The sequence below is a fragment of the Pleurodeles waltl genome, chromosome 11, assembly GCF_031143425.1.
Source record: "Pleurodeles waltl isolate 20211129_DDA chromosome 11, aPleWal1.hap1.20221129, whole genome shotgun sequence".
NCBI lineage: Eukaryota > Metazoa > Chordata > Amphibia > Caudata > Salamandridae > Pleurodeles > Pleurodeles waltl.
The window spans coordinates 828,744,788-828,764,072 of record NC_090450.1 but is presented as its reverse complement, the minus strand read 5'-3'; the positions used below and the strand labels follow the sequence as shown (position 1 = coordinate 828,764,072).

Genomic DNA, 19,285 nt, shown 5'->3' with positions numbered 1-19,285 from the left:
TTGGGGGGAATCTGACCTGGAGTGGCATATTCCCCAGTAATTTCTTATGTATAAGGTGACCTTCAAGGTCAAAATTGAAATCGCTTTGAAACTCCGGCCATCGTGATTTAGTGGTACTCGCAGTACTGGTAATTCTGAGGATTTGAAGTCAGCTGGGGAATTAACAGACACACTCGAAATGGGGGCCTTTGCTGTTACCAGAAAGTCTGGGATGGGCTACGGCTTCTGTGTCAATCTTGTAAAGTCCTGTTTTACAACATAATTGTTATCAATGGGGTGTATAGAGACCACAAGGCACAAAGTGGCATAGCTAGACTGCTATTGTGTCATGTAATAGTCATTTGACACAGTTTCCTGTGAAATCTACCAGTTATTCTATGTATATTATCACACTGCGGTACCTCCTGATATGTCAAGTTCTATCAATGGTGGTCTTTCAGCACTGAGTTGGATTACTTCCAAATTCAGTATAAGTCCCACCTTTGCTTTGCCCATACTGTCTCCAGGTTCATGTGTCACTGCAAGTCTGAGACGGGAAGATGGTAAGGTGACAGCTCAGGGTTGAAGAAACATCTCAGTAGTACTCCACCTGGAAATTGGCTAATAAACATAAATGCTTGTAATTGGATTGTGTGCCCAGGAACATATGTTTGTCAGGGCTATTGAACTATGGCTGTTCTCTGCTGCTCCATAAGCAGGCTCCTCACTCATTCTCTTCCTCTTGGTTTATCTCCATCCTTTTGTGAATGTGATGTTTTTCATGTGGATCATATTTCCAATCTAACAACCTTGATAATGGGGATAAGGTATGTATAGATGCACCCTTATTCTCTTCTAATACAACTCTCTGAAATATAGCAGTTAGAACACGATTACCCCAAGTCTCTGGCTCTCATGAACAACACCCAGGCCTTTACATATAGGATAGTTGCAACCATGCCTGTCTCCATCCATATAACAAACCACGATATCTACTCTGTCATCTTAATTCTTTGGACACCATCCCACACAGTGCCAAATTCACCCCCATAAAATTGAAGCTCATATAATGAAAGCTGTAGACATGCACAATGTAGCAGTAACTTTGAATAATAACATAAATGGGAGGTAGCTAACAAAGGCACTGCAGATGATCATAGGTAACTGGCCCCCCATTATATAAAGCACAAAGTATAGGGGTCACGCCTAATGTTTGATTTGCCTTACTGCCTGATATCACCATTTAGCTCTACTAAATAGACTAAGCTGAATTGAAATAGGGACATACCCTTTGCAAATTCAGGCCTCCCTACTTTCTCTACCAATTGTAAATAGCAATGAGGTACTTTAGAGGAGGTGGACACATGTAACATCTTTCCAGGAAAAGGTAAACATGCTGGTGGTCTTATCCGATTTAGTTTTGGGGTTGGTTTTTGAGGGTTGAGTGAAGAACTAGTGAATTTCGTGGATTAAGTCAAACTATTTGGTCTTCTATGCCAAGTGAAATATTTTGTGCCCCAAATTCCTACAGTGTTTTCAGCTGAAAGGGACTGACTGGTGGGAGAAATGACGCTCATCCTATATTCCTGCTCAGAGAGCCAAGGTAGATGACATTTTACAATCCTTTCCTACCAGAGTTTTTCAATGTTGTGGGACATATTGGCCCCTGATGTTGATGGCAGATAAATATTAGATAATTAGGGTCATGAGATGCCAAATGTGTCCCAAAGAAATATGAAAAAAGATAGAATAAATTGTGCTGCAACCTTTTTTCAGTGCCTAGAAAGTATTGAGAAGAAAAAACACAGCATGCCTACCTCGAATAGAACACAGCAGCAAGTACTCGTTGCTGCATTTGCCATAAAAATTGTTCTTTTTTTTCAACACCTCAACAAAAGAAGCTAGAATTTTAGTTGGAAGTGTTTTTCAGTGTTTAATAGAGTTTCCATCAGTCAGGTCAATTTCTTTTTTATGTCGATAAGGTGAAGGTACAGGGTTGCAAACTGTCCATCAACACAAGGTATATTGATGAAATTAAATTGATGTGGTGCAGTGAAGCATTGCCTGTGCTTATTCAATCGAGAGAAATCTTGTTCCATCTGCACTCAGACTTTTTTGCCATTATACCATAGATTTACTGCAGTTTTATATAGTTTCTATGAAGCTGGTTTTATTTTTTTCTACGTACGAATGTTCCTATTGTGACAATAGGAGGTGCAGTCCACAAAACCTTACAGGACTAAATGTGAGGTTCATAAACGGAGTCATGAGACATCTTTACTGAGTTACTGGTGATCTGCAAGGACCTAAGTTGCACATGCAAAGGTTTCACCTACGTTTGCGGCATGTGACATACATACATCTAGACACTCCTGGGTCTAGATGACGAGATGTAGGGATTTCCAAGCAGAAATTGTTACATATAATGCAAATCAGGTGAACACTCATGCATCCACAAACTTTGTAATGCTTTTCTCACACTTATCTTCACAAGACAAAATACAAATCAATAGTGTGGGGGTTAGTGGTGCACAAAGCGTGGATAAATGCTGCCTTCTTTACGGGGGTATTGGGTAAGAGGACAAAGGATGAAAATAAATTAAATGGAAAAAGATGTAAAAGATTGACTTTTGAACAGCACTGGGATCCTAAGGCGCATGCATGTGGAATGTTCGCAATTCCATTTGCCAGTACTGAGGAATGTAATTTACACAGATCATAAAATTGTCTGTTTTGAGCGCAGACATTTTGTGAAATGAGTATACAGATGCAAATCTCTGCAGTGAGTAAATTACCAATACCGAACATTCTTATCGGTTCCTATTAAACAGCTATGGTTAATATTCTGACTCTCAAGAATCCAGAAAAAAGGGTAGGAAATGCAAAACCATCTCTTGTGTATATGCAAAAATGGGAGCATTCAAGTAAACTTTCATATTTACAAAACAGAAAACAATTGATTGGTTCCTTTTTGCCTGGTATCTCCCAACAGCAAATCCAAAGAGAGCACACAGGAACGACCTTAGAAGGATGTAATCTAGCTTAAGAGACAACTTGCAACTGGCTGTAGGACGGCGACAGTCCAGAGTGGTGAATAAAATAATGTTGCAGCCCCTCTAGAACTACCTACCACACAACACAGAGGTATGCCAGCACAACAAAAACAAAGTACAAATTTTAAATAATAAAAAGAGAAACACTATGCATACATAATACATAGGTAAAAACAACCCTTAAGACTCCTATTAATGCCTGTGGAAAGTTATAACTGTGTTATCTTATAGTTTTAGGAACTAAACTGATATATATGGAATTAAATAAATAAATCTGTTTTTCTTTAGTTGCTCCAAAAAGAGGAAGATTACTGCCCTGTTGCAGTGTGACTTTTTAAAAGCACGGGTAAATCAAAGTATTTTCCTATGGTGCTTGCCAGTGAGCATGTTCTCTTCTCAGGACCTGTGGCTGTGGCCCACATGATAGTTTTGTGCCTGAGTTGCCAACCTTTCTACGAGCACTTTATGCCATCCACAGTTTATGCACGGTGCAGAGAAGAATGTTTTTCGCCACTTACATGCGCATATTGAGTCTGTAGTAACTTGTACCTGAAAACACATCCAGAATGTTACCAGGTGAAATAAAGACATTGTAATGGATATATCAAAAGAAGGAATATTTACAAAGGAGACATTACAAAATTGTAATACTTTCCAGGTGCTTACAAAGTTTATACTATTGGTTCTTGACATAGGTCCAGGAGGGCATGACCCATGCCAGGCTTTCCAGACGTCCGGATGAAATACATTTACATGCAAGGAATCTAAATGAAAATAGCTAATTTAGACAGTCTCTGGTTATCTTTAATATATGGCATGGCATCGGCACTCCTGGACATATGTTTGACTTCACTCTCTTATCCAGGGTCAGACTGGGAACCCAAAGCAGCACTGGCAATTTTGTCACACCAGCCCCCATACGGAGGCTGGAAACGAGGATGAGTGGATTATGCTTTTGTTACCGGGAGCCGATATTGCAGCACCATTGCAAAACTGGCCCCCAGTAACAAAACCAGCTCCCACCTATCCAGCCTCCCGGAGAAATGCCTGATGTCCACTACGGCCAGTCCAGCCCTGCTCTTATCCTTTATAAGCTTCCAGCAGAGGAACAGGAGGTGAAGAAAACTCCACAGGAAGTAATATTCTCAAGTGAATCATCGGTTCTTACCTGGTGCTGTGATTCTTCCAGGTTTCCACTTGCCCACAGTGACAACCCCAAGCGATGCCTTATTTTAGCCTCGTCTTCTCTTCGTCCCAGTTGTTCTGCTAATCTCAAACCTTTGCACATGAAAGAAAAATATATGTAACTCAATGAGAGGAAATTCATTGTTTTCATATTTCCGTTGAATAGCTCTGTAGCATGAATATTGTGCAGAGCAACCTGCCAACACAGCAAGACAATGTTGACCAATAACCTACAAATATGACAGTTTATGAAGCCAGTGACTGAACAGGAGTGCGGAAATTGATTTATGAAGTGTGGTGGCTTCAAGAGGGGGCAGTAAGGCAGCAGATCAGCAATGACCATTTCTAGGTGGTCCTGTTTTCATAGAGCACTATGTTAGAATACAACCCCAGTTAATTTAAATGCTTCTCAATGCTGCACCCCTTGGGTAATACCATAACACTGAGTTTTCCTGTGAGGTGCTGTTATAAGATATTAGGGCCCGAGTGAAGCAAGCACAGCCTTTTAAAACCACATTTTCTGGAAAAAAACACCAACAATATTCCACACGTTAATACTGCACTGTGAGTTGCCACTTACACACCATACTTAATGATAAATGAGCCTCAGGTGTATGACTATTTGTTTAAGCTACAGAATTATGCTTCAGGATTTGTAAAGTATAATAGGTATAGACATATCCACTATCACATCTGCCATTTTGGATTTACTGTAGTTGCATTAGACTGGGCAAAATAGAATCCAGAGTGGCATAGAATGGCAGGTGGAGTAGGTGCTGAAGAATGAACTCATCAGCAGGCAAGTGGGCTGAGGAGAACAGTGAAGAGGCAAAAGTGTGGAACGGCCTCCCACTCCACATAAGAGCCTCCTCCTTATCTTGAATTCCGCAAGAAGCTAAAGACCGGGCTGTTCAAATAACCAACCCACCATATGCAGTGTTAGGCATACACACCTGCTCAGCACCAAGATACCCTTTTAGGTGATAGTGCACTTTACAAATACACATTACAACGAGGCTGAAGCCAGAACCAGGAAAATGCAGACACCAGAAGCAGAAGGCTGACACTGCCAGATTAGAATCTACTGGTGCAGAGAAGTTTATTGTGGGTGGCCCACCAAATCGTGGCCTGCACAGGCCTTTCCCATGCCAAAAATGTAAGGTAAATAAAAGGTAGGGCGAAGCAGAAGCAATCACTGGATTTCTACCATGTAGATTGAAAAGTGCAGTGAATTGCCACTGTTGGACTGATTCATCACCACCACTGAATACGCAGACAACACTTCCAAGGTGGTGGTATCAGTGAGACTCGGGGGTACTAATGAGAGGAAATGAAATGAGCCCATCCACTGATGACACAAAAGAAGGCTGCCATGAGAAGTCCCTACTATAAGCCTTTGGTTGCTGCAACAGTGCAAACCATAGCAATGCTTGTCTGAGCCAATGCTTGGTGGGTGGGGCATCGCCATTACAAGGGCAATCTAAGGCATAGCTGGTGTGAGAATCTAGGCCTAGCTTAGGTGTTAGTCAAAGAGTATAAGCCTGCGAGATGCACATAGATGCCTTGTGCATGGACCAGGGGACTACTCGCCCAAAGCATCCACCTCATTCTGTGGGTCCAAGTTGAAGGTGCGTCTGGTTGTGCAGCTGGAGCTGCGGGATGGGGAACCAACATAGAAGGAGTAGGTGGTTAGAGAGTAAATACACAATTAAACAACAAATATGCTCAGCATCCGAAACACATATTTATGCGAGCCAAGTTTAGCCACTGTAGGATCATATTTCCAATCATAAGCACTACAATAGACAGCAGATAAATGGCAGGGTTCCTCCCTATGCCGATTTATTGGAAAAAGAAATGTGACTCAGAGAAGAAAGCTGCTCATCCCTTGGTTCGGGCTCCTCTGGCTCGGAACGTGATGCCTTACAGATCTCGGGAGAAGTGGCAGAGCTGCTTACGAGGCACTTCAGCAAGACAGATCCAATAATAGGCGATTGGTAATTTCACACACTGCGAACCGCTCTTTTTCTGAGAGGCTGATATCCATTTCCTCGATATAGAATAGACAGTTTACTGGCGAGCGCATAACACATTCTCATTCTCAAACTTTTCATCATATTTGTGTGGTAGTAATGTAACACATTCTGTGCTCATTCTTATGAAGCCAGTACACTGGATTCTTTCCTGCACTAACTTCTGCCCATGCGGAATAAAGATAGGCACACATGTACTACAGTATATTTACAATTGGGGGCCATTATTCACATTTACTTCCTGGTTTCTGTGCTTGCATTTTGAGATGCAGAAGTATAGTTGTCAATATTCGATTAGTACTTCATTTTACACTGTGGGAAGGGGAAACTGTATTTTGTAAATTCTATAAAAAAAAATGTTTTCTTGAAAATTTCAATTGAAATTAAAGTAAAAAAAGGACAATGCATTTTTGCAAAAATAGGAGTTACCATTACTTGTTGCGGCCATGAAGTTTTGAAAGAACTTTAGTTTCTTGTTTGGTAGGAAGCATATATTTATACACCATTTGAGAAATCGCAAACATCCTTTTGTAACTTTAAACATGTCCCTTCCAACTCACTTATTAATGACATTAAATCTGTTCTCAATTTTGAAGCAAGGAAAAACTATGAAGGGCAGCTGCACTATAACATCGTCGTGAAAAGTAGTGATCTGAGCACATTTATATTATTACTGAAAACGGGCTACCTTTATTGGGGTAATATTTCCGGCACCCATTTATGCTTTTGTTACGATGATTAAGCTGGTTTGGATGGCTTTCTGAGTATAATTTATAAATAAAAGCAAAACGTGGCTAATCTTTAGGAAAATATTAGCGTGGAAAGAATACATGTTTAAACAGCGTGACAGTAGTTTTACATGACAGGCACTATCTGGGGCCGATTACTCGATCTGTGACTAACCTGATAGAGGGGTGTAGCAAAGTAGCGAAATGACTTATTGACTGAAGGCTGACCAATCCAGCGGCTCCATTCACTTTGACCTTCTAATAAAACATGATTGACCTTTCAATGTTCTCATGAGTTTCTCAGGTGTCTTGCTCCTCCTTATTTAACAATATTAAACATTTGTTGGAAGAACACCCCACGAACAAGGATCAACCCTCTGAACCTCCCCATCTCTCCCTTATGACTTGAAAAATCCCTTTTAAGATTCAGGGAAAAAAATCTGAAAACTCACACAGTCTGATCTGTAATTAGACACAAATCCCCTTACACTGCTGCTTCATCGTTGCCTCATGATGTCTGAAACTGGTGAAAGACTGTTTAATGAGCTCAGTTTTAGGGCTTTTCATTCAGCCTCTACTGCAAGATTCCATTCCATGTTATGGACTGATCAGTGTAGGTTTCCTAATGCCCTGACATCCTTTGGGGGTCTCGATGTGATGTGCAGTGCTTTTCAAAAACACTAAATCAAAATGAAATAAAAAAGATCATACACACAAAAACAATGGGACCACCTTCAGTTGTGCATTAGGAGTATCCTTTTTAGGCATAGTTTCTCCTACACTTCCTCTGCCATTTTTGTAAATGTAAATCACTTTGTATTTTACCTGCTTTGATCGACTCTATATTATAAGGTGCGCCAGAGACCAGGTTTAATGAGTTGACATTGAAACATATCAGGAGTGTACAGCATCTGATGTTAGAAAGGTACACTTTCTCGAGTGAACTGGTCTGATGTAAGACCCATAAAAATCATTATTTACAAAAAAACAATCATGAAGGAAGATTAATTTAGTCTGTGACTAAACTCCAGCGTACGCGGAGGCCAGGTATGCTGACTGTTTTGGTCGAGGCTGGTTGGAGAAGATGGCTGGAGGGCCAGCTTGGAATTTTCAATTGCCTTGGCAAAAATGTGAAAAGAAGTGGAGGCCAGACATGTTTAACCACAGTATTTACAATAGTTCAGATAAATCTGATTAACCATCTTGCAATGTGTGTAACTGGGCTGACAGAAATGTAGAGATAAGAAAATGTAGCCAACCTCCTTTTCAACTGTAAGGGAGAATGTGCACATAAACCTTCATCTGGTCTTCCAGACTAGATTGGTTATCTGTCTTATTTTACTCTCGGGGAGTTAGATCAGACTGGGCAGAAAGTTATGCAGCTGGGAGCACAGTCTTTCCAGTGGGTGGTTGGGCAAAGGGGCCCCCTTACTAGGGGTCAGAAGTGCTGCCTGAGATAGGTAACAGAGCCACCAGAGCCAGGGGCAAGGCTGGGGGACAAAACAAACATCATCAGCACCAAGGCATGCTTGGAGCTTTCACACTGGAAGGTACCTTGAGGTGTTCTCTGGTTCATTAGAACTCTCCTCGGTTTCCTACAACCATCTTCTCTCAGAGGGTGATATTCGCTCAATAGCAAGAACTGTCAAGGTGCTTAAAGGAGACTTGTAACACTAAACAGGGATTGATGAGATTGACAGGGCTCATTACATGTCAGCTTCCAATGAAAGTGGACAGAATAACTACTCACAAATAAATAATCTGTCCCTGTGAATAAAATCAAACAAAATCAAGAAAAGTACGTTTTTGCTAGTGTATGTAAGTGTATCATTTCTGTCTAGAAATGCTGCATAGCTCACCACATATTAATGTATTTATGTTAAGTTAACATCTTTTCTCCTTTCTTGTTTCCTGAAGATGGTTTTAAGGACCCTTTTCAAGTCAAGTGCCCTGTACTTCCTAAAGTAGACATTACACACAAATTCAAAAAATGTAAACAAAGAAAATCCATATGACATCTAGGCAAGGATTTCTAATGACCATTGCTGGTACAATGCAATGTAAGATGGAGGTTTAAAAATAAGAGTGAGTCAAAGGGTGGGTAAGAAGGTGTCTCAAAGTTTATTATGACTGCGTTTCCACTAGCTCTGCTGACACAACGATGACTCTATGATTGTGCTTTACTAATAATTTCACATGAAAGAAAGACTGCCAGTGCTCACATCACAGAATGTTCTGTAAAACATTTAGAAGCCCCAAAGGCCAAGAAATGTTAACAAGTTTATAGTGAACCAGGAAATAGTGTACATGGTGAGGAACCTTGAAGTGCACTTATGTGCCAGGGACATCCTGCTCTTGTAGTTGACATTCTCTCGGCTTTCTTAAACAACCTTCACTTAAGAAGAAGAAAATAAAAAGTAGGAATGAAAAATCTGTTAAAGAAGGAACAGGCATTGGCAAAGCCAATAGGTCTGGCTTAAATATGCTAACGCGTGCAAAGAGTATTTGTGTATGCCTGTGTTTGCATAACTTGATATATTAACATACGGGCTGTATAATACATTGTGCCCAGTGGCAACGGGTATGTGCGCCTGCTTTGTACATCCCCGGGGCACAATGGCATTACAGCAAGGGGCACAGACGCTTGTGCATCCCCTTCTGTAACACTGATAGCGCTGGCCAGCACTATCATGAGAGGGTGTTCCCTCATTTGCATGAGGGCATGGTCCCAGCAAATGAGGGAATCACTGTGCCCCAATGCCCGTGTTGTATGATGCTTATGGATGCAGAGGCAAACATGCCTTTTGGAGAAGCACTGAATTTACGCCACAAAAAGGTTGCGCACTTTCAATGCCCCTCCTAAAATCATCCCTCTGGAGAGGAAAACGGGAGTCCCATGGACCTCCAGACCTTCCCACTGTAGGCATGTGCAGTCACTCACTCCACCCACCTGCCAGGGGATCTCAAGTCTCAAGGTGGACACCTGCACTATGTAATATGTAGTGGCTCTGAAGCAGTCGCTCCATATTTCACTTGGATGTACTGCCCCAAAAGCATTGCGAGTTCGCAGCTGCCCTGGGGAGCAGTGCATTCTTTAAAATATGGTGCACTGCCCCAGTTTGCACCCGGCCCACTTTTTGAAAGTTGCGCCGTGGTGCAAACAGGAAAAGTGAACCGTAGGTATAATACAGCCCCTAATGTATTGGTTTTGCCAATGGTTGTTCTTGTGATTGGGCTCGCTTGGACATAGTTCCGGGTAGTAATGTTGATTGCTGAACGCTTAGTGAAAAACAGAAAAATCTAATAAAAGCAGTAGAGGCTTTGTAAGAACTATCATGACGAACATAGCAGAGGTCCGAAATCTAACGCTTTGCCAAAACAGAGAAAAGAAAACTTTCTTACTACTCCTATACATTGCTGCACACAAATGGTTAAGTAACTCATTTGTGTTGCTTGAGCAAACAGAGGAAGATGCTTTGCTTCCCCAAAATACAAATAATCTCATTGTAAAGTTGAAATTACATAGCTATAACTTGTAAATAATTACCATGGGCCCAAGACAAAGTATCCCCATTTCACAAAAATGAAAGACGGCAACACCGGAACCTCTATACTTACAGCTGTCTTTCTCTTCTCTGTTTCCATTATTATGTCACGTTAAGTACATATTCAAATAACCCCTCTTAGAGCCTTGTAAAAGGTTCATGAAGCAGCCCATGAGGCCAAAAGTAAACAAAGGATTTCAAGAGCATGCACGAATAAATTCCACAGAGACAGGGATATAGAAAAAGAAAGTCATCCTCTGGCCCTGATACTTGCTCTATAAAGGTCCTATACATATCAGTAGTTCTCTGGAGGAAAGAAACTTCCTAAGAACAATTAGAGCGTTGGGTCCTCATAGAGATGCTGAATGCGAATAATGATTTAGTTTGCATTTCAACAGTCTTGTCTGAATGGTGTGTCAGAATTTCCTGCGAGCCTCTGATCAAACTGTAACAATTTGCCATTTCCAGAGACACCATGTAAATGAAATCATACTAGAAGAATGGGGGCTGATGTTTTTATAGAACTGTTTTGTAGATTTATATTTTTGGGCATCATTAAGAATGTGTAATATGAATTTGAACGTCCATTTTTACATTTGCACACTAATATAATACAATTGCTTTTGAAATTCGTTTTTATGATGTGTAAAAGTGGATTCAATAAGGTGTTCCAGTTAGGCCACATTTATGTGTAGAACACCATCTTGAACAAGAAGGAAGTCACCTCTGTCACTTAATCATGCTTCCCTTCCATGCACATCTTCTCCCCTCAGGCTCTGCAGCACACAGTCAAGCTGTCATAATAGTTCACTTGCATTACTGTTATTGTTCAGCTCACAACAAACCTTCTACAATTTTGGATGTAAAACTATTTTCATTGATCAGTTATAGAGCTCAATCAATTCAATCATTTTAAAGAACTTTTTTTTGATTGATATTGATGTTTTTGAGAGGCGTCCTAATGTGAGGACACAAAGCCTCATAAAATTGAGGTTTATCATCATCTCTGATCCAGTAAATTATTGGAGGTCAGACTGAGGTGCATTTCAGGGTGTCTCAATTGTAAGGTAGCCTCGATTTGCTCCCTCGCCTGTGGGCTGGCACATGACAATAGAAAAAACTAGAAGTACATTCCAGGCTGTGATATTGGCCATGGTCTCAGTCCATCTCAGAAAGGTGACCAATGCAGTGCTCAACACTTCCTGGGCAGCATGTAGTCAAACACCCAAAGTAGCATAGTCGATAAGAAAAGGGATAGGGATAAAATAAGTTCAGCTAATATGGGACGGCTATTAGGGGATGGAAAGATTAGTACACAGTGGGGACAGAGAAGGGTAGGTATGAGGAAAGAAAGGCATGGATAGTGCAGGAAAAGGAAAGAAAGGGTTAGCAGACCAAAAGGAACGGTTATTATCTCATGAGGCTTCAGTCATTGTGTTCTGTCCATTTTGAAAAATGCAATAGTAGAGTGTGTGTGGACAGTTTTTGCCATCATAAATCTTGCTTTTGGTGCTGGTCAAAGAAACTGCGATCATGAAAAATATGTAAATGTTGTATATTTGTCTGGAGCTATTGCTTAAACTTATTAATGGCACAATATTTAGTTTTTTTTTAAAAATAAATACAAACAATTGATTCTTTATAAATAACACATCACATATTTCTCAGAGCATATACCTATTAAAATTGATAATACTTCAACTATGCATTTTGTTATAATGCAAAAGATATAGTTTTTCTATTGAGAAGGAATTTTTTCAAGGTGGATTTAGCATTGAGCAAATAGTCTCTGGCACATGCTGACATTAATGCAATTCACGCACTACAGTGAAAGCACTCACTAGAACTTGGGAGAATATAGACAATAGAGTGTTGTATGAGAGAAATTCCCCTCTGCAGCTGTCTCTAATGTATATTGTACAAAAGCACCATCAATCTAGGAAACAAATACAGCTGTCTGGAACTGAAAGTAAAAATGAACATTCAGTTAGATAAAAGGGTGTTGGCGGGAGGGGGGTTGTTTTTCAAGAAGCAAAAAAATAAAAAAAGAAGAGCTTAATATGAAGATATATCCTGTTCTTGTAGCACTAAAGACCAAATCCTTAATCGTGCCACAATTCCGTGAATACAAATATCCTTGCCTTGTGCAAGAAAAGGCAAAACTGCCGAAAGCACGCAAACCATGAAGAAATTCACTTCTGCACACCTGGAGAGTCAAAACAGATGTGTCATATGTGTGAGTCTTCGAGTAATAAGTGGTTACAGAAAACAAGAGGTTAAATTAAATGTCCTATTTTGCAGAAGTCTATAAAAATGTGCCTTTCACCTGAAGGTATATCTCCTGAATTGGTAGCACTGATTGGTCTGGAAGAGAAGGAGAAAAGATGGTTCCTGAGACCACATATTCCAAAAGAAAAAAAATGTTACTTTCCCATGTATGAACAGTGCATGCAAGGTGATGCAGTGTGGACCCAGTTTAGGTGTTAGCTGAGGTTTCTAGGACATAGAATTGGGCAGAGTTTGGGCATTAGATCCACAGTCCCTATGAGCCAGAATTGGGCAATGTTTTGGTGTTAAAGGTGCAGTCTCTGTGACCTGCAATAGGGCACAACTCGGATATTAAAAATGCTGTACTTGTGAATTCACAGTGGCTATACCCCCTAGTCAGACTTTAATCATTTGGCTGAGTTCCCTCATATAGAAAATCTCACTCTATCTCAATTTTCAAAAGGTCAGTCTAGTGGTTGATCTTTAGAGAGAAGGTGGTGCCATTCATATCAGTTGCAATATGTGAACACAACTCTGCTTTGAACCCTGGGCATCTGTGCAAACTACATCCAAATCCAGTCATTCCAACTTCGATAAAACACCATTCCATGAATGCCAAGCTCAATGTGTACTAGTCTGGGAAATATTCACACATGCCACAGAAATATGAAAGGGTTTGGAAGTGGTCAGCAGAACTTTTCCTTAAAAATGTCCAATTAGTTAATGTAACAAGGGTGCTGATTTGTTCTTGCGCTGGTATACATTTTATATAGTAGGCCACCCATGCCTCAGAGTTGTTCGAATGAGATGCAATTAGTCTTAGTGTGGAGCGGTAGCTCCTTGTGAGTGATGAGCACAGAGAGAAAGTCTGTGGATTAGGTCAGTATGTACCAGGTTACAGTTAGTTTTTAGTGTTTTTAAGTCTGGATTTTGATTGTGCAGTTGTCAAACAAGTCTATTGCTAACAATATTCATACAATTGACTTTGGGTTCACCCATTTAAACCAATGGCTTTCTCTAATTAGTTTCTTTCAGCCATTTTCTGGAGACTTTGTTAATCATACCTTGGCTGTGCCCAGTGGAGTATTTATCGCCTAACTAATGATGTTAACTGTTTGGCTGTATCCTTCCACCGCCACTCCAGGGCTTGAACTAAAAGAGGGACTATTTTGCAACTATAGACCTCTCTGCCGGAGCCTGCTGGCTCCCTCCCAGACGTCTTACCTAAATGTGCTAATGCTTTATGCATTAGCACAATAAACCCAGTTTACTTTGTAAAGAAACTTATGGTAAAGTTAATTCAGGATCTGCTCTGTCAGCCTAGACAGAAGGAGGTGACGAAGACGTGTGTAGGGTGGTCTTTGCTTGCTATCAAATTCTACGACTTTATAACTGAAAGGCACAACATCTCTTCACTCCAAACTAATGCAACGAAATTGGCTTGATAGCATTCTAATAGGATCCGCAGTTCCACTGGGTAATTCTGTATATCCCAACATGTGTATTTAACATATAATTTATGCACCAAAGGAAAAGCTGCACAATGCTTCCAGGTGCACAAGTGGCGCAAAGCCCCAGCTCATGAATAGACTAAATGAAAGTTTGGCAAGGAACCCAAGCACGGAGCCATTTTCGCAACAATAGTCGTTATATTGTGGCTGCAGTGATTTCTTTCAGCTCTGTGTACTTTTTTGTTTGTTAACGGCCAAATATCTCCCTATGTATTTTCCTTTTGTATTTTTAATAAGGGCTATTAAGCCACCAAATGGCTGGCAAGATCTAATTATCACCGATCAAGGAGAATTACAAGCTCAGAGTAGGTATCTCTCCGAACTCTGCCTGCATCACAGTTTATATCCAGAAACCTGGCAGATGAACCTGCAACCTTTTGTGTTTGCCCACAGACGGGTACCCAGACTGCTACACAGTCCAGACGTTTTAGATATTCTAACAAAAAGACAGGATTTTTGCTAGCAGGCAGGTTGTGCATGGTGCTATGTAACTGATTAGTAATGCACACACTATCTATGTGTGAAGCATTGCACATCTGATAAAAAAGGCGCCTAATGCCGCGAACTGTGCACAGATACATATACTTGATGCTGCCTGGCATTAGGGAATGCTCGCCTTGAAAGTGAACATATTTTAATATTTAAGAAAGCACGCATCCATTTAAAATGTATTTTCTCTTGAAAACCTTATTTTTTGCTATTATAATTTGAAGTAATAGTTTGCTATTAATTCACTTGGACGTTTATATACATAATTCCAATCCATTTCTAACCTTTACACTGCATCTACATTGGCATACTTCTTTCCTATACAAACTGATGTAGCATCGTGCCTATATGCATTCTTCTTTCAAAAACACCTGTTAAGGTGCCTTGTGATTAAAACACTGTTTGTTTTATTTGTGTCAGTAAATCATTCCGTGGCCCGGTAGCACCAAGCCTGAACTCTAAATAACAGTAAATATAAGACAATTAAAAAGAAAAAATGCATTCTGGATATGTGGCTTAACTGTCTTTCAGCTAGAATCTAACTCAAAATGATGCCTAGGATTCACATTGTTAAATAGGCTTAAATTGGCATATCACGCTCTAAACGGACCGTGATGAAATCCAAATATTATTACAGCATATGCGAGTTTTTTGTGCTGCTCGGGGACATTTCACTACGTGATAGCAGGGTTTCAGTAAAGATAATAATGTTTAACTTAATTTTATGCAAAAAGATGGAATTTCATACAAGGCGTCTAAATCACCAGTCGTGAAATATTAGCATCCACGGTTTACAGAAATAGCAAACAAAATTAATTTGTTAAATAACCTTTAGAATTCTCGTTTTATCTCATTACATTGTAGTCCGCAAAATGCATATTATACACACAAACCTTTCACAGATGAAAAGATTTCAAAGACTTCTGCAAATGCCAAAGCTCACTTACCTTCCTGCAGGTACATGACAGCTTGTGAATAGTTCTGCAATGCATGGTGCGTTCTCCCCAGGCTACTGTAAGCTACTGTTTTGGCTACTAAGTCATTGGTTTGAGCTGCGATACTGAGGTGTTGTTCCTGATACACAACAGCTCTCTCATAGGTACCCAGAGACTCATAGGTTAGTCCAAGGTTTCCATAGGCTCGGCCCTGACATGTTGGGTTGTTGGTCTCCTCGGCTATCTGAAGGTCAAGTTGATGGTACTGGAGAGCAGTGTCATACTCGCCCATCTGCTGGTACACTCCTCCGAGGCCGCATGCGGCATCGCTCTCAAGGAGCTGGTCCTTCATTTCCCTGGAAATGTTCAGCTGGCGCTCAAGGCAAGAAATGGCTTGTTCGAAGTTCCCCAACAAGCTGTGTAGATTTCCTAGCTCTCCGTAAGCCTGGGCTTTGATGGACGCCTCTCCCAATTCATGAGCCACCACAAGACGTTTCTCAAAGCACACAAGGGATTGCTGCAAATTCCCCATTGCCCTAGAGTAAAAAGAAAAAGGGTTACATTATAATGCAAGTCAGATTTGGAACTGCCAGATTTTAATGTACAGAATATATGCTCTGGAGTGGAAAGTGATATGAACTGGAGAGGACGCCAGGAGGGTTGGGGGAGTAGTACAAACTATCTTGACTGTAGTGCAGAGGTAGGAAAGGTGGTGAAAGAGGAAAAGAGAATATCTTAGGTAGAAAAAGAGCCACGCTCCTTTGGACCGGGGGTAGGGATCATGTGTTTTGCATTTTGTAGTCTAGCCTTAAGGTGGGAGGTTTTAAGAAGCAAAAGCTTCTTAAAGAGGGCATCTGAGCTAATAATCTTTTCATGATTCCAAACAATGTGCTGGAATAGTTTGGTGAAATCTTTGAGGTGAAAGTTGGAGATGCTTATGAGAGAGGATGAGCTTAAAACCGCAAAAGAAAGTTCAACCCAGTAAACATTGGGGTTATCATCCAAGACAATCCATAAGGAAAAACATAATTTGCGAATGTGAATCTTGCAATGGAGTGATTTAAAGAACAATTAGAAAAGAAAAAATTTTCAGTAGAGGACAGGGGAGTGAGAATTTGTAGGGGAATGGGAATACAGTACAAGAGTGGTGGGGGGTGTTTTCCTTACAGTAGCTTTGTGACCAAGGGGGTCACAATGCGAGGAGGTGTTGCTGGAAAAGGAGGGCCTAACACTCTCTTCTAAGGTGGAGAATACACAGAGTATGTCAGACAAAGAAGTTGTGCAGCTGTGTTTTGCTGATGTATGGTATGCTAATTTATCTTATTCCCAATAAAAAATGTGCTCAATTCGTTGGCCTGGTAGTTTGTCTGGTCTTATTTTGTTTTAACAACAGTGTAGAAAAAAGGACGCATAGCTGCTGTTAGCTTTATAATCTGATACACAACTTGCAGCTCTTCAATTTCTTAATGTTTTCTGTTCCATTGTTCAAACTTTGTCTTTCCAAAATAATTCTAAATTGTAGACCCTATGTTACTGCTTACCCACAAACATCTAACAAAAGGGTTGACTTCGGAAGGTGCAAGTGTTGCATTCATTGCATGACACGACTACCCAGTACCCCTGCAAAAACTCATTAACCTTCTAGCCATATGGTTTGATCAGTTAAGTCCAGGCTAATCATCCAGGATAATCACCCAAACCAAGTTCCAGAGGAAGAATAATGGAAGAAATCCCTCAAAAGTGCACTGTCCTCAACTGCAGAACACCCTGATTCTTTGACTAAAAAGACACCCTATTCCTCAACTAGGAAATTAGACCTTTGACTCTCTTCCACTTTCTTCCGGGGTTAACTACCTACTAAGGCATCACTGAGGAATTTGACTGTACCACCTATTTGAAAACGTCATAATTCAACAACCCAGACAATCAGAAATGGGAGCATGAGAGGTCATGACGCCCAACCCTGCATTTGCCATAGCCCCATTCGATTTTGGTAATATAGATTTTTAATTTCAAGTAAGCTTGGGGTCTTAATGAATATAGGGCAGTTTGTGTACCCAGCCCACCAGATGGTGCCAGATGTCCTTTTCATTGTCTTCCTTAAGTACAATCATATAAAAAAAATATTTAGAAACAAGTATTGCTTATTGCACCTGGCAAAAATGGAAGAATCATACAGAAGACCCCACATAAAGCTTTGACTCCACGGCTTTACACTAACTTCTGACAAGCTTGTGACAAACATGGATACACCCTCACAAACACAGCGTGTTAAATTCATCCATCCAGCAACGGTGAATTGTAGTTTGACAACTTTAACACAATAACACACTCGGTACTGACAAACAAAAGTCTACCAGCCCTGTACAATGTTAGAACTTTACAAACAGAGCAATTATAGTCACTTTGATGGTGTCGTCGTTAACATTGTTTTTTTTTTACATTTGTTTTATCTATCTATCTATCTATCTATCTATCTATCTATCTATCTATCTATCTATCTATCTATCTATCTTCTATCTATCTATCTGTAGATAGATAGATATTCATATACATAACAGTTATTGACTTTATTAATCTTGTGCTTTTATGCATTCCTCCAACCTCAGTGGGGATTAGTTTAATGCTAAATTAAAATGTATGTAAAATATTCCAATTAGATGCAGCTGCCGGATGTAAGAGCACAATTTGGCTTAGTAAGGTTTTATAACCCCCTTTTTGCTTCTTTTCATAAAAACAGCAGATGTCTTCCCTCTAATATAAAACTCCAAGTGAGCCTCTCAATTTACCTACTGCTGTGAATAAGGATGTAATGCAAGCAAATGTTGTAGTCTTCGCAGGAGTGCGTCGTTGTGCTCCTATCTCACTTCTTATCCTGCTTCTAGAGAGGTAAACAGCCATTTGCTGATTGTTGCGGACTCCAGACGCCAGGTGCAGCGCCTGAACATATTGTGCCATTCACCTCAGGAGAACGGGGGAGCGCAGTGCACTGAGTTTACTGCTAGCTAATGAAAAATCCTCAGATATGTAGCTGTGTCTGACTGGGCAAAGCTCACAGACAATCAAACACGCTCTCTGTGAAAGGGACCCTATATTGTCACAAGAAAGCTAAAAACCCGGTTCTTGGACTTTATTCTAAACCTACTATCTTTGCTTTAACGAAGGTTTACGTCTGTTACGAGAGATCTCAGGAGGAGGGTGTATCTTCAAGATGGCAGATATGGTAGTGGATCTGCTAGAAGAAAGGAGGGGATCCTGAAAACCCTCCAAAGACTGCTAGAGGTCTCTGGTGCTGCAGTTGAGGATGTACTTAGGATTTTGTGAGGCCAACTAGGATGTAAGATGATCCATAGAAACACCAAGGCCAACATTGAACAATAGTGGTCACTCAGAGGCCACAGCATGTTTGTCACCCAGCTCACTTCCCATCTGTGACAACTGGTTTCCTGGGGCACAAGGGCAGTTAGAGGTCATTGGGCTGCAGTTTTATCAGTCAGAGTTCACATCTGGTGAGCACCACAGTACTATAGGATATGAACGGGATAACCAGGTACTACTC

The 19,285-nt window shown here is 40.6% G+C and overlaps 1 protein-coding gene across 3 annotated transcripts in view; it reads right to left on the bottom strand.

Annotated features, from left to right (window-relative positions):
- Nucleotides 1-19,285, bottom strand: part of TTC28 (tetratricopeptide repeat domain 28) — a 1,605,451-nt gene that overhangs the window by 280,630 nt on the left and 1,305,536 nt on the right. For all 3 annotated transcript variants that reach the window (XM_069214676.1, XM_069214678.1, XM_069214677.1), the window contains 2 exons: nt 15,739-16,262; nt 4,201-4,310 (listed from right to left, as the gene is read on the bottom strand). In XM_069214676.1, the coding sequence (XP_069070777.1) occupies nt 4,201-4,310; nt 15,739-16,262 (634 nt within the window). The remainder of the gene's footprint in view (nt 1-4,200; nt 4,311-15,738; nt 16,263-19,285) is intronic.